General features: G+C 51.5%; 2 protein-coding genes across 3 annotated transcripts; both read left to right on the forward strand.

Moving 5' to 3' along the window:
• Positions 1-6,536: 6,536 nt before the first annotated feature.
• On the forward strand, positions 6,537-10,224 carry BLOC1S1 (biogenesis of lysosomal organelles complex 1 subunit 1). Of its 2 annotated transcripts, XM_033118750.1 has the most exons (5): positions 6,537-6,719; positions 7,442-7,514; positions 7,883-7,921; positions 9,609-9,741; positions 10,017-10,224. In XM_033118750.1, the coding sequence occupies exons 1-5, from the start codon at positions 6,659-6,661 to the stop codon at positions 10,125-10,127; spliced, it is 417 nt and encodes a 138-aa protein (XP_032974641.1). In that variant the 5' UTR covers positions 6,537-6,658; the 3' UTR covers positions 10,128-10,224. The 2 variants fall into 2 exon arrangements, with proteins under 2 accessions (XP_032974641.1, XP_032974642.1); XM_033118751.1 differs by lacking the exon at positions 7,883-7,921 and having other exon boundaries at positions 6,540-6,719.
• Positions 10,225-10,981: 757 nt separating this feature from the next.
• RDH5 (retinol dehydrogenase 5) lies at positions 10,982-14,439 on the forward strand. The gene is made up of 5 exons (XM_033118752.1): positions 10,982-11,013; positions 11,499-11,949; positions 12,119-12,377; positions 13,613-13,776; positions 14,064-14,439. Exons 2-5 carry the CDS (start codon positions 11,637-11,639, stop codon positions 14,285-14,287), a joined length of 960 nt encoding a protein of 319 aa, XP_032974643.1. The 5' UTR covers positions 10,982-11,013; positions 11,499-11,636; the 3' UTR covers positions 14,288-14,439.
• The last annotated feature ends 114 nt before the right edge of the window (positions 14,440-14,553 follow it).

Genomic DNA, 14,553 nt, shown 5'->3' on the forward strand with positions numbered 1-14,553 from the left:
CTCCGGCCTCCGCCTCCGGGGCACCGCCCCGCCCCGCCCTTGGCCCGCCCCCCATTCCGCGGCAGGTGGAGGCCCAGCGGCAGAGCGAAGGGATGCCCAGGCAGGCGGCCCTGGATGGAACCTGGTCTCGTTCCCCCACCCCCAACCCCACCCAAGCTCCGTCCCGCCGCCCCCTGTGCGCTCTACCCTTCCCCACACTCCTGCCGGACCCCGCGAGGGTGGAGGCGGCGCCTAGGAATGGAGAGCGAGAGAGAAGTACAAAGAGAAAGGGGTCGAAAAAGAGAAAGGAGCATAAAATATGAGAAGTCGATGAGGCTAAAGGAGTCTGGGAAGAAAGGTAGGCAGGCAGAAAGAGAGGAGATGAAAAGAGTGGTCTCGGGCCTGGGTCCCGCGTGGTCCCTTAGCACTCCCTTTCCCCTTGGTCACATGGAGCACCGCTCTTGCTGTTCGATTCAAACCACTTCCCACCCCTTTCCATCCCACCCCCAGAGCCCAGCATTCATCAGCATTCAGGGGAACAGAGGAAAAGACAGGCAAGAAGAGAGAGGAAAAACTCAGCAGGTCTGCGGAGGGGAGCAAAGGAGGCAGGTAGAAAGAAAACAGAAAAAAGAAAAGAGATGGAGAAAGAAAGGCAAGAGTTTTATCAACAAGGGATGGGATGAAGAGAGAACACACACATACACACACACACACACACACACACACACACACACACAACACACACACATAAGACTGAAGGTGATAGAGGAAGAGGAAGATAAGCTGGAAAAAAAGGAAGGTGCCAAAGAAGGGCAAAGATGAAAGGGGCAGAGGGATGGGAAGGATGTCTCCAGGTCCCAGACCCTTCCCAGGACTATATATTTCCCACCCTCCAAAGGGGAGGGGGCAGAGTCCTAAGCTGGCCCAGGCAGGAGCTGGGTGGGACTTTGCAGGGATCTCCACAGGGACCAATGGCCTGTCCCTTTTCCTTTCCCTTCCCCTCAGTCTGAAAAAGAAGCAAAGGGTGGGGGGGACATTTTCCAACTCTCTTCTATTTATAACTCTAATCCTGAAATGGGGCCAAGAAGAGAGATAGGAAATAATTTGGCACAACTGGAACCTCACTTGCTCCCACCTCCCCTTCCTAGTTGTCTTTCTTAGTGGGTGTTTGTCTTGTGTATATCTATCTGTCCATCTTTCCCTTCTCTCTCTATCTGGTTTTGTCTCATCCCAAACTCTATTTCTGTCTGCCTTCTTGTTTCTGTCACTTGGAATATTTCTCAGACTATTTCTCAATGTCTGTAATGTTTTCTCAGCCCCTCAGACATTATCATATTCTTAAGATTCTCTCTTCTCCAACCCTTTCTCTAAAGTCCCCATATATATCCTACATAGCTCCTCTGTGCATGTTCCCTTTGCCTCTCTTACTTCTTTGTCCACGGTTACACTGTTTTAAAACAAACAAACAGGTAGGCTGTCACTCTGCTGGCCCTGGGACAATCCTTGACCTGGGTAAATTACTATGCATTTGAAGGTTTTGGCCTCCATTTTTGCAACACTACACTTGTGGACATCCCCTCCAGGGAATTACCACACCTCTAAACAGGTGCTGCCAGCAGGCTGGCACTAGGATCCCACTGTTATCCCCCAGATATGCCTTCTCCATCCCTTTTCAATTTCAGAGCCACAGACAGAAGAGAAGAACTGATATGAAAACACAGAATAGTAAAATCAGGATAGAACTCGGGACTCTCGACTCAGCCCAGCCCAGGATCAGAATGTCTTTAGAACCCCAGCTGCCTCCCTCTCTGCACCTGCAGCTTCTGCCTCCCTCCAGCTCCACTTCACTGGCTCCTGCTAAATCCAAGGCTGAAATCAGATGCCAAGAATCTGCTTCTGACCTCCTCTGCCCAAATATTTGAAAAGTCACCTCATCGCCACAGGAGAAAGTAGCAGCAAAGAAGAGAGAGAAAGGCAACCCAAAATTAGCCTGGCTATAAATAGTGGGGCAAGAGAAGGCGGGAACATGCAAGAGCCCTACAGCAGCCTAGTAAGTTTAGACATGCAGATCTTCCCTAAAGGAAAAGTGAGACCAGATTGTTGGAGTGGAGAGCAAAATATTGTAGGAATATTATAGGTGACGGAGGGAATGAAAACGCTAGAGGGATCCTGAGAATGGCAGGAAGTTGAACATTAGAATAAACAACCTGCCAGAGAACTTGTATTTGAGTCAAGAGTTTGGGAATTCATTAAATTAAAACCAATGCTGGGGCGGCCGGATGGCTTAGTTGGTTAGAGCGCAAGCTCTGAACAACACGGTTGCTGGTTCGATTATTCAACGAGGGCTGGGCCAGTGAGCTGCACCCTCCACAACTAGATTGAAGGACAACGACTTGGAGCTGATGGGCCTTGGAGAAAGACACTGTTCCCCAATATTCCCCAATAAAAATGTATTTAAAAAAACCCAATGCTGATACTATATGATTTCACTCATATAACATTCTCAAAACAGCGAAACTATAGAGATGAAGAACAGATTGGTGATTGTCAGGGTACAGAGGGTTGAATATAAAAGGATAGCTCAGAATTCCTTCATGTTGATGACGAATTCTGTATCTTTATTTTGGTGGTGGTTATTTGAGTGTATACATGGGCTAAAAATGCACACACATGCAACACACACACACAATTGAAAGCACTGATGAAAATTAGATACAGCCTGTAGGCTAGTTGACAGTGTTGTAGCTATGTCCGCCTCCTGGTTTTGATATTGTGCTACAGCTATATAATATGTCACCACTGCGGGAAGCTGGGGGAAGGGTACACAGGACTTCGTGTACTATTTTTGCAACTTCCTCTGAGTCTATAACTATTTCAAAATAATTTTAAAAATTTATAAATGCCCAAGCTCAGAAAAGACTTTGGCCCCTTTCTGAGTGGAATCTGAAGCTTTCTCCAGACCCTTCCCCCGCTAACAGCTTTTTTTTCCCCTCCATCTGAGATCCTTATTTTCTGGCTGCTGTCTCTAGCTTTCAAGCAAACACTTCCAGAACACACACTGGCAGCAGAGCCTTGGAGCATATGTCCCAGGGTCAGCCTTTTCCTCCCCACCATACACAACGTGAGTCCTTTCTCACCCCACGTGCCTCTCCAGCACTGGAATCTTTCTGCCTGCCTCTGGATTCTGGCTGTAGCCAAAGCTTGAATTATGGGAGTGGCTGGGAGAGAAAGAATATAAATGTGACTGAGGGGAGTCAGTAGGTACATGACTTGACCACTCTGGTCTTTGAGAATCCAAGGGAAAACCCTTGCATCTTAGGGAGAAGAACTGGGCAGTCACTTCCCACAGGGAACCATTTAAACTGTTTTGAGGGCCCCTTTTCTTTGAGCGCTGGCTTCAGCCCAACACTTGGAACTTGGCCACACCACCAGTGACCCCCCTCTTGAAGCCCAGCCAGATTTCCCAGTATGAGAAGCCTTCTCCACTCTCTCCATGTCCTCCCTCAGCCCTCACCCAACCCCTAACAACTCAGCAGCTTCCGGCCCTAATGTTTAAGACCAGCCAGTCAGCTTGGAGCTTGCTAATTAAAGCTAAGTCTGAAAGAGACCACAAAAGAACAGGGAAATGGGCGGAGGAAAAGAACATGGAATTGTATTCACTTATTCTAAGGGAAAATAATCTGGGTGGGAAATTGTAAAGAGAGGTGGTCAGAAAGAGATTTCAAATTTCAAAAGTCATTCTCCTGATATGTGTGCAGCTTGCGTCCATTTCTACCAAAGGCAGGTGGAGCAGAGCTTCAACCACAGCAGAAACTGAGGTTAAACAGTGAGCAAGAAGGGCCCAGAAAAAGAACAGCTGGAGGATGACCCTAGAGAGATCAGTTGCAGCCCCCAAATACAGATACAGACCAGATATAGGTACAGGTATCCATGTCCTCTCCCCAGCTCTAAGGCAAAGGAACAGCCAGTGTGCCGGAGAGGAGGGCAGGGCTGATGTCTACAGAATCCTGGCAGTCTCTATATTTACTGTGAAAAATGTCAGACAGTTGTGCCAAGTGGGGTGACGGTAATACAGGATGAGCCTGGCACTCTCCCTGAGTCAGCCTAATCTTAACATTCACAGACTGACCTCTGAAACCCCCAACACCAACCCCCGTTCTTCGCCCCTGCCCTCTGTTTCACATCTCCCATATCACCACTGTCTGGCACCCCTCCCAACCCCTGCCCTTCTGTCCCAGGCCCCACAGGTCTGGGAGTGAGGCACCAGGCATCTTCCAATCTGCTTCTGTTTTGCTGGCTCACTGAGTTAGAAGCTGGAGCCAGAGTTGGGGGGAGGACTGGGCCAGGCGGCCCTGTAATGCTCTCACCCTTCCCGCTTCTATTGATCAGTCCTTCTCTGGAAAGGAGCCTCTTCCCAAACACTCCTCCCTTGCCAGGATTCTCTTCAACTGATGCCCCACAAGCTGGAAGGGCACAGTGACAAAAGACAGGGCCTCCTCTCCTGGGCTCTCTCCCATGGAGGAGTAAAGTGCAGTGGTTACACTCAGGCTCTACAGTCAGATAGCGTGGATTTGTATCCTAGCTCTACTGCTTGTGAGTTATTTCACTGCTCTGTACCTGAGAGTTTTCATCTGCAAATTGGGGGTGACAATAATAACACTTCACAGGATAGTTCTAGGAATTAAATGAATGAATACATGTAAAGTGCTTGACCCATGGTGAGTACTCAGGAAATGTGGGAAAAAGAAATTCTACTACACATATAAGCATAGGCACATACAAAGTATCCAGCATGTTTATTCAGAATTTTTATTTTGGCGCTTAACATTCTGCTTTATACTACCTACCACTTAACCATTTCACTCACTAATCCTTTAATGGTCGCACATCTCCCAGGGTTTAAGATGTTACTCTGCAAATAGCTGAATGAATCAAGCAATCAGCAATCCTCAACTCTTTCTTAGCAAATTCAAAAATGATTTATTCTAACTCAGTCAAGCACCCATTTCTCCTCCCCCTGCAAGTTGATGTGATGCACTCAATTTCAACTATGTAACTGAATCACAAAATGAAAGGATGTCAAAGTTGGAAATAACTTTAGATATGGTTTAGTCCAGGGATTCTCAACCTTCAATGCAATTAGAATCACCTGAGCAACTTTTAAAAAAATACTTAATGCCTGGGCTCTACCCCTCAGAGAGCTAGTTAATTAGTTGAGAGCCAGAGCATTTTTTAAAACTTCACAGGTGTTTCTAATGTTTAGCCAGGGTTGAGAATCACTTATTTAATCCAACCCCCTAATTTTACTCAGAAAACCCAAATCCAGAGTGGGTAAGCAACTTACCCAAAGCCACCCAGCATGTTAGTGCATGATGCACTGACATGCAGGGTGTCAGGCGGGGTCTCTGGTCCCGCTCCCCACATAAGAACACAGGACATGGTGAGGCCAAAAAGGAACACCCACGGAGCCATAGATAGGGGAATCATACCACTATAGTCTCGCTGGCAGCTGGGTTGGAGACACAGGAAGCAAGAGCCACACTATCCACAACCTGCCGTCCACTTCTCTCTGCCAACCAACCTCACTTGCTAGCTGCAATCCGCGGTGCTAACTGCAATCCGCTCTTCCTAGCTCAGCCACCATCTTCTTGCTAGCCCTCCATTTGCTGCTAGCGTAGCCACGGCAGTTATATTAGTGGACAATGGCTCACTGGTTACAGCTGATGGCCATCCAATCACGGCTGATGGCCATTTACTACCCATGTGAGCACCTTTCCACGTGAGGGCGAGAGCCTGGAAACTGCACTCCTGGCTCTGTCCCCACATACACCAATAGAGATTGTGGCAGTGGCAAGAATATGTTGATGATGTTTATAATTTTTTCTTATTGGAGTTAATCCCAGAAGCATTTTTCTTAATTCAAAGAGGTGTTAAATAATTTACCTTTTACTTTGACAGCAGCACTTACTCTCCTACTGAGACTGAAATGGGTTTGCATTCCCTGACCACAAAAGGACAGAGACTGAATTGCACATACACCGCAGACAGCCAGCCAAGTTAGCAAAGCTCCCTAGGAGGCCGCTTTAAGGGCCGAAAATGCTGCTTCTCTACAATGATCACCCAGCGCTGAGGGACCTCAGCGGGGTGGTGAAAAGAGACAGGGCTGAAGAAGAAAGGAAAGAGGTCCCTCCTAGGAGGGAGCTGAGAATCAACTGAGAACCGGCCGGAGCTGCCAGGAGGGAAAGGCGAGGAAAGAAAAGAATTTCAATGAGTCCAGGGGGCCTCTGCTCCCTCAACAACCAAACTGTGATGGACAGCCTGGCAACCAACCCTCTTCACCACTACCACCACGCCCCGGGAGCCTGAGATCCAAAGGAGATGTTGAAAACAGGCTCTGCAATATGGGTGCTAAAGAAAACTTCTTCCAACACTCACCAAAAAGTGAGCCCTCAATAAAGAGAAGGACTCACCTGTCCCCAAACCTGTACTATTCTCTCCCTTCCCGGCCAAGACGTTCACTACCTGCCAACCGTCTCAAAAAAGGGGAGGTTCTCGGCCTCACGTGATATTGCAGTCACGTGACCTGGGCCTTGCTGGAGCGGAGGTGTGCGTTCCAGCTCCGGGAATCGGAGGGGGCCGGGAGTGCTCGCCCCATCCCAGCCCCTATCCTGACGCTACCATGTTGTCCCGCCTGCTGAAGGAGCACCAGGCCAAGCAGAATGAACGCAAGGAGCTGCAGGGTGAGCCGAACACCGGGTCTCTCTCCCGCCGCGGCCTAGCCTCACCCCGAGCCTGGACCTCAAGTAACGGCCCAGATCCAGGGAAGGGCGAGGGCTGGTGGCACGGGCATGGAGGGGACGGGAGGTGGCTTTTTTGGAAATTCCGCTCCCGTGCCAACGGGCTCCACTCCCTTTAGCAGCTCTCCGGCTCCCTCTGCAAACGCCTCCTCCTCTCGGTCTCGGCGGCCTTCTGGTAACGCCCACTGCTCGTGGAACACTGTGCCGATTGGTCCTGGCAGCCTCTCATCCTGGAAGTGGGAAGGGACGTTCCTGAAGGGAGGAGGGTGTTTGGGACCCTACAGAGATTGGATTCTTGGAGGCCTGAAATCATCGAAACAGGCGTGGGGCCCTTGTTTCCTGAACCCGGCCTGGGAATCCGAAGTTACCAATCCTTAGGCCAAAAAAGTGGGAAAAGAGTGCCTGGGAGTCTGGAGTCCTGGACACTGCCACTAACTCGTTAGCGTCCCTTGGCGAGTCGCTTCCCCTCTCAGGGGATCAGTTTCCTCACCTCTAAAATGAAGAGGCTTGCTTTGTGTTTGGCAAAGTCCTTTTCAGGTCCGGCACTCTGAGATTAGTTGAGGTGTCCCCGCAACTAGCAGAATAGTAATGAATGGGCTGGGAACCTTCAGCACCACCCCTCAACAAACCAAGTCGCCATTCCAATTCCTTTCCTCTCCCCCCAGAGAAGAGGAGGCGAGAGGCCATCACTGCAGCGACCTGCCTGACAGAAGCTTTGGTGGATCACCTCAATGTGGGGTATGCACCTCTTCCCTTGGACATCGGCTGCCCCTGCCCAAGTTTAGGAATTGGCAAGGTCTAGCGAAGCGCAGAGTGCTCCTGAAGGGGTGAGGCGTTCCACTCATTCCCTACCCAGCCTAAGTTTATGGAGCGAGGCTTGAGTCAGCTCTGACCCCGAACATTGGGCAGGGAGGAGCAGCCACAGTGGTTGGAGAAGCAGCCAGATTTTCCCCTCCCCACAATAACCCCTAGTGCTCATAACTTGATGCCATCTGCCCACTTCTCTTTACCCCTCCAAGTCCAGCTGTCACTTTGGTGGGAGGGAGGGCACCCTCCTTCACCACAGCTTACCACCCTCTCCTTCTCTACCTCCCACCCTCTGGCAGGCCTGGGGAGCAGCTGTCAGGAAGGAGATGGCACAGCTGGTGAGGTGAAAGCAGAACCTATGCCAGGAGCTACAGCAGAGCCAGGCTGTCTCTGCCCTTCCTTCTGGGTATCCAGGGACCACCCCCTGCTCCAGTCCTAAAAGAGAATGCCAATAATAACCAAAGACTTGAGAAGGAGCAAAGAATATTGTCTCTTGACCCTGAGTGACCCAGAAGAGTGCAGAGGTGATGATTTGATAGGCCGTCTGTTGGAAGAAAGGAGGCAGTATGATGCCTTTCATCCCAGAGCAAGTAGAATAGCTTGGTTGTGAATGCAGAGACTGAGTCACCCCACTGAGCCAAGCAGGGGCTGTCATCTTCATTACTCATTTCTGGGGAAGATTAGGGGTTGGAGCCTCTGATCTCCCCCTACCCCCACCCCTGCCCCAGACCTCTCCCTTTACTCAGTGCGAATAATAGAAAGCAGGAGGTCAACAAGAAAAACTGAGATTTTAAGAACTCAAAGGGAACTCTTGAAGCATTGGGAGTCCCCTGCTTTCTGTTTCAGCTTCTACACCACCTCTTAGTGTGGCCCAGCTGTTCCTAAAGAGAAGGGACAGGGTCTAGCCCCTTTCCTCCTTCCCACATTGGCGCCTCCTGGGCTCTGCTGTGAGGTTAGCCCTGGCTTCTCCCTCTCCTCTTCCTTCGCTAAGGGCCACCCCACTTTCAGTTTGGAGGGCAGCTAAGCCAAAGCCTCATTAGAAAGGGTTTTGTGTTGCTGCCTACGGCTCCTCTCATTCCCCGGAAAGGAACACAAAGGCTTCGTCTATCCCAGCCCCTGTCAGGTGTCCTTCCCACTCTCTCCACTCCACCAACCCCGTGCCCCCTCCGGCCCCCACAGATTCCAGTGGGTGGGGGCACCGGATGTGGAGTATTCCAGCTGACCTAGAGCTTTGGGGTGGGAAGTGAAAGATTCACCAGCCAATAAGAGAAAACAGTTATTGCACAATTATTATGCAGTTATTGCAGAAGGGTTGGGGGGAATGAGGGCAGGCAGAGAGTTGGGGATACCAGCATCTTGGCAGTAATGGTAACTGCAGCCAGCACCTTGATTGAGGAGAAAAGAAAAGCTATTACAGAGAGCAGAAGAAAAGGAGAAAGTGTGCATGTGTTTTCATTCATCTGTGTGGGCGAAAGGAGAAGGGTTGGAAGTGAGACTGAGGGCCAAGAAGCCGCCCCTGGGAGATCTTCTCTCTACCCCGAGTTCCTGGGGAGGGGGCTGCGCTCCCACCCCACCCCGGATTCAGGGAGTGGCCCAAGTTCCCTTCCCAACTACTTGCACAGATCTCTGGGCTTCCAATCACTGCCAGATGTGGCCCTGTTGCTGGATTTTCCCAGCTTCCCTGTGCCCTCTTTCCCTTCCCAGCTTCTTCAGGCACATCCCCCCACCCAGGTTAGCCCTCCCTTCCCCCACCCAGCTTCAGGAACTCCTTTTGGGGGTAGGGGATGATATGTTTCTAGTCAGCTCCCAGCTAGGCTCTCCCGGGAATCCTGGGAATGGGAAAAAGGAGCTGGCTTCATTTGCACATTCTAGTCTCCTTTGTATCATCTCCCAGAATGGCCAAAATCCTGAGGTTTTGCCCAGCCTGACTCCTGGCTGGCCCCCTACTCTTGCAGTGGTGTATTAGTCCTAGAGACCACTCCTACCAGTTGGATGAGTTGATCTCCTCCTTCCTCCAACCTTTAGTGTGGCCCAAGCCTACATGAACCAGAGAAAGCTGGACCATGAGGTGAAGACCCTGCAGGTTCAGGCCGCCCAGTTTGCCAAGCAGACAGGCCAATGGATCGGGATGGTGGAGAACTTCAACCAGGCACTCAAGGTGGGCCACACTCCCTACATCACCAGCCCCGTCCTGGTCCCCCACTGAATACCTCCAGTCGAGTCACCTCAGGCCTGGGGTAAAGGAAGAAGTGGGGATGATCCCAGAAGCCCCATCTATGGCCCCAGTGTCAGAAAAGCTAGAAAAAGGTAAAGGTAGTTGGTGGGTCCAAGTAAAGCCCTTTGTAGGGGATAGGTGGAAAGTGCCCCCATTCATTCCCCAAGGCACACTCTACCCACCCTGATTTGTGGATTCCCACCCCCTCCCCTTCCCAGGAAATCGGGGATGTGGAGAACTGGGCTCGGAGCATCGAGCTGGACATGCGCACCATTGCCACCGCCCTGGAATACGTCTACAAAGGACAGCTGCAGTCGGCCCCATCTTAACCCCTCTTCCATCCCCCTCTACTCTGCTCCTCCTACCTCCCCATGGGGCAGAGGTGGGGCTGACAGCCCACGAATAAAACACAAGCTTCCATTTCTCTGTGGTACTTTTTCAGGAGCTACTGTCTTAGCCTGGGGGGTGGGAAGGGAGTGGAAAGGTCAAAAACTGTTTCCCTAACGGATGGGCACCTTTTGGGTAGAGGGTGAAACTAGCTTCCTCTTATATCCCAACTCTCTTTTCCTCCTCAAGCCTGGTACAGGTGCCTGTTGGGTAAGCAGAGGGGGAAGGTTCCCCACAGCCCCAGAGAAGGTCCCAGTGGGCCCTGCCCCAAGCTTCCTAACTCAGGACTTCGGTTTCCTGCAGAGGAGAAATAAGACAGGGAGTGGGCCTGATCCCTGTTCTGGCAATCTGCCTCTCCACGTGCTCATGGCCTCTCCCGGCCTGGTGCTAAGCAGTGTCATGAGTCTGGACCAGGTGGGAGATTAACTCGCGTGTGGGGACACTTCGGGGCTGGGAAGGGGGAGGAATGGCAGGTCCAAGGTCACCAACAGAGAGGGGCAGCTGTCATCCTTGACATATCCCTCCTCCTGGGAATCCATGACAGAGGTGGTCAGAAATGTTGACTGGAAAAGATAGCCCAGAAGGGGGTCTGGGCATGCCTGGCCTGTGCCAAGCCCTGGCTTGAGCTGGCGGGCTCCAGCTTCCCTGGCCCCTCCTCCCAGCCCTCCCCAGTACAGCCCACGTGCACTTAATACTTCTGGCACCCAGTCCGCCGCTGTGGACTTTGGCCTTAGCTGTAGCCTGGGAAGACTGGGAGCAAAGTCTCTCAAACAAAGCAAAAGAAGAAGCTTCTGGTGTTGTAATACCTGCTAGCTTTCCTTAGAGGAGGTAAGCAGGGTACTGGGAGCTGGGGTGCTAGAAGACTTGCAAGGTATTACATGTATTGATAGCTCAAAGCTTTACGCTTTTAAGGTGCTTCCTCACACATTCTCCCCCTTTGATCCTCCACAATTCCCCTGTGGGCATGGTGGGTGTTAGTTCTACTTGGCAGATGGAAAAACAGGTTCAGAGACTCAGTGAGATGGTCACCATTACACAGTAAGTTTGGGGCCACCAGGAATGAAATGCAGGACTCTGCCATGTATGTGTTTCCTAAAACAAAGCCCAGCTTAAATTTAGAGTTCAGATGTCCCTTGGCTTAGCAGGAGAGAAGAGGTGACTACAAATAAGAAGGTCCTCGTGCTCCGGTGCAGCAGGGCTGCACACGGGCCCCAGCTCAGCTGGTTTTCATTAAGTTAGCCGCAAATACATGGCCAGCCCTGATCCTTGCTTTGCCTAGATGAGGCGTAATTTGCCATTTGTCTGCCAAGCAGGTAATTTCTCAAAATGCTGGGACCAGAGACTTTCAGCTGGGGACGATATTAGGGGCAAAGGCTTGGGGGCTGGAGTAAACTAGACAAGTTTTCCTGCCCAGCCTCGGCTGCCACCTGCAGGTCACTTAGGCTGAGGCCATGTGGCTGCTTCTGCTGCTGCTGGGAGCCTTGCTCTGGGCAGCGCTGTGGTTGCTCAGGGACCAGCAGAGCCTGCCCCCGAGTGAGGCCTTCGTCTTCATCACCGGCTGTGACTCAGGCTTCGGGCGGCTTCTGGCACTGAGACTGGACCAGAGAGGTTTCCAAGTCCTGGCCAGCTGCCTGACCCCCTCAGGGGCAGAGGACCTACAGCGGGTGGCCTCCTCCCGCCTCCATACCACCCTGCTGGATGTCACTGATCCCCAGAGTATCCAGCGGGCAGCCAAGTGGGTGAAAGCACGTGTTGGGGAAACAGGTGAGTATGGCTGGGGCCACTGGGGACATGGGGTAGGGTGTTCACTCGCAGGTGCTGTGGGAAGCCAGAGGGACTATGAGGGGGAGAAGCAGTGCTCAGGTCCTCCCAGGAAGGAGAGGGGCCATTGGAATGCCCCACCACACTCAGTGTCTATGTCACCTCCCCACAGGGCTTTTTGGTCTGGTGAATAATGCTGGTGTGGCTGGCATCATTGGGCCCACACCATGGCTGACCCGGGATGACTTCCATCGAGTGCTGAATGTGAACACACTGGGTCCCATCGGGGTCACCCTTGCTTTGCTACCCCTACTGCAGCAGGCCCGGGGCCGGGTGATCAACATCACCAGCGTGCTGGGTCGCCTGGCAGCCAACGGTGGGGGCTACTGTGTCTCCAAATTTGGCCTGGAGGCCTTCTCAGACAGCCTGAGGTGAGGGGCAGGGCCACGGGCTCCCAGCCCGAGGGTCTGGGATTAGTGTCTGCCCCGCAGAGATGATTAAAACACAAGTAGTGGTACTCTTCAGAGGTGACAGTTTAGGGCTCGACTTCATGGGCTCAAATACAAGCCTCTCATGCGAGATTTGTGACCTTAAAAGTTAGTTCTCTTTACCCCAGTTTATTCCTTGTCTGTTAAATCAGGATGAGAAGACCTGCCTCATGGGTGTTGTGAGTGAAATGAGGTACAGGTAAGTCCTCAACAGTGCCTGGCATGTAGAAAATGCCCCCAAAAGCCTATCATTATTATTAGTGTTGTTATTAATAACCATTATGATGAGCTGGTACCTTTACATAATACTTTCTCATCAATTCTCCCAGCAACCCTCTAAGGGTAGGTATTAATACCCTTAGAGTAACATAACTTACCAAGGCCACAGTAGGACTGTCTGCTCTCCTACAGAGCCTGGTCACTCTGTTCTTCTGCCCCTTATCTTTAGACAACAATATTTGAAGTCCCTTGAGAGCACAGTGGAGACGATGTGGATGACACAGAAGCAGGGACTGAATTTTGAGCAGAATTATGAGTCCTCTAAGCTAAGCCAACCTTCTGAAGGAAACCTGCCTTTGTCACCATCACTCAGCAAATAATTTCAATATCGACTTTTGTCCCTATCCCTCAGTCTTTTAATTTTCCAATCGGCACCATGGAACACATACTTTATACTTGGATTTCTGCATCTGTGCCGGGGTGGCTAGATGTAGCCCCACTTTCCTCCAGCAAATACCAATCTACACCCTTCATATCCAGCACTCAGGACTCCTTGCGTTTGGGAGCTAGGGAATGGAGTTGGCAAACTGGTTCTCAGGCCAGATGGGCCAGCTGCCGACTAGGTAATAATGGTTTTTACATTTCTTAATTGTTATAGAAGTACCTATATATCACTAATTTTTAGGCCTGCAGTACCAAAAATATTTACTATCTGGCCTTTTAAGAAGTTTGCTGACCTGTTGTAGTTCGTAGAAAAGAATACAAAGGAAAACAAATCTCACAAATACCTCCATTCCTCTCTTCCACTTGCCCCTCATTCCAGGGCAGCAGGGATATCCCTGTCAGGACCCCCGTCCCTGGTCTGTGACAACTTTCCCATTTTAGCCCCCATCCATGTGCCTGAGCGTCCCCTCCCTATGAGGGCAAGAACCCAGGTACTTCCCTCTGCCTCCCTCCAGGCGGGACGTGGCTCCTTTTGGGATACGAGTCTCCATCGTGGAGCCTGGCTTCTTCCAAACCCCTGTGACAAACCTGAAGAGTTTAGAGGACGCCCTGCAGGCCTGCTGGGCACGGCTGCCTCCAGCCACTCAGGCCCACTATGGAGAGGACTTCCTCACCAAGTGTAAGTAGCTGGGCCCACATAGGGAGTGTATGAAGGTAAATGAGCCTGCCAGAAGGGTCAGTCCTGCACCAGCCTGCCGGGAGGAGGTGGGCAGGGAAGTCAGGAAGGGGGTGAGGATGAGTGGGATGCCACCCCGGCCATGAGGAGCCTGCCCACTCCCCAAAATGGGCATGGGACTAAGGATTCCTCTCATCTCCACTGGGCAACAAGCCCCAGGACCCACGAGAGGGCCTGAGATGGGCTGCAGTGGGACAGGGATGTAATTACAACCACCCACTGGGCTGCAGACCTGAAAGTGCAGCAGCGTGTCATGAACCTGATCTGTGACCCGGACCTAACCAAGGTGAGCAGGTGCCTGGAGCATGCCCTGACTGCTCGTCACCCCAGAACCCGCTACAGCCCAGGCTGGGATGCCAAGCTGCTCTGGCTGCCAGCCTCCTACCTGCCAGCCAGCTTGGTGGATGCTGTGCTCACCTGGGTCCTCCCCAAGCCTGCTCAGGCAGTCTATTGAACCCAACCTTCCAGCAAGAGATTGTTCAAGTGCAAGAACTTTATGTGTCCCCACCCTGGTACTGCCTGGTACCTGGCATAAAATAGACAATCAATAAATGTGTACTGTTTAAAAAAAAAAAAAAAACAGGTGGGCAAAGATGAAGGTGCTCAATTTGAGTGCTAACTACGCTAGGCTGCCTTATTGCCCAAGGTCTCTGGCCTGTTTAGTGCCTGCTAAACTAGCACCCACTGCGGGGCACAAGGTGGCCGTCTTGCCTCTCCAGG

The sequence above is a fragment of the Rhinolophus ferrumequinum genome, chromosome 10, assembly GCF_004115265.2.
Source record: "Rhinolophus ferrumequinum isolate MPI-CBG mRhiFer1 chromosome 10, mRhiFer1_v1.p, whole genome shotgun sequence".
In the NCBI taxonomy this organism is placed as follows: Eukaryota; Metazoa; Chordata; class Mammalia; order Chiroptera; family Rhinolophidae; genus Rhinolophus; species Rhinolophus ferrumequinum.

Coding starts and splice junctions, on each gene's coding strand:
- RDH5 (XM_033118752.1), top strand. CDS start 11,637: ATGTGGCTGCTTCTGCTGCTGCTGGGAGCCTTGCTCTGGGCAGCGCTG. Junction 11,950..12,118: donor AGCACGTGTTGGGGAAACAG/GTGAGTATGGCT, acceptor ACCTCCCCACAG/GGCTTTTTGGTCTGGTGAAT. Junction 13,777..14,063: donor AGAGGACTTCCTCACCAAGT/GTAAGTAGCTGG, acceptor ACTGGGCTGCAG/ACCTGAAAGTGCAGCAGCGT.
- BLOC1S1 (XM_033118750.1), top strand. CDS start 6,659: ATGTTGTCCCGCCTGCTGAAGGAGCACCAGGCCAAGCAGAATGAACGC. Junction 6,720..7,441: donor TGAACGCAAGGAGCTGCAGG/GTGAGCCGAACA, acceptor CTCTCCCCCCAG/AGAAGAGGAGGCGAGAGGCC. Junction 7,515..7,882: donor GTGGATCACCTCAATGTGGG/GTATGCACCTCT, acceptor ACCCTCTGGCAG/GCCTGGGGAGCAGCTGTCAG.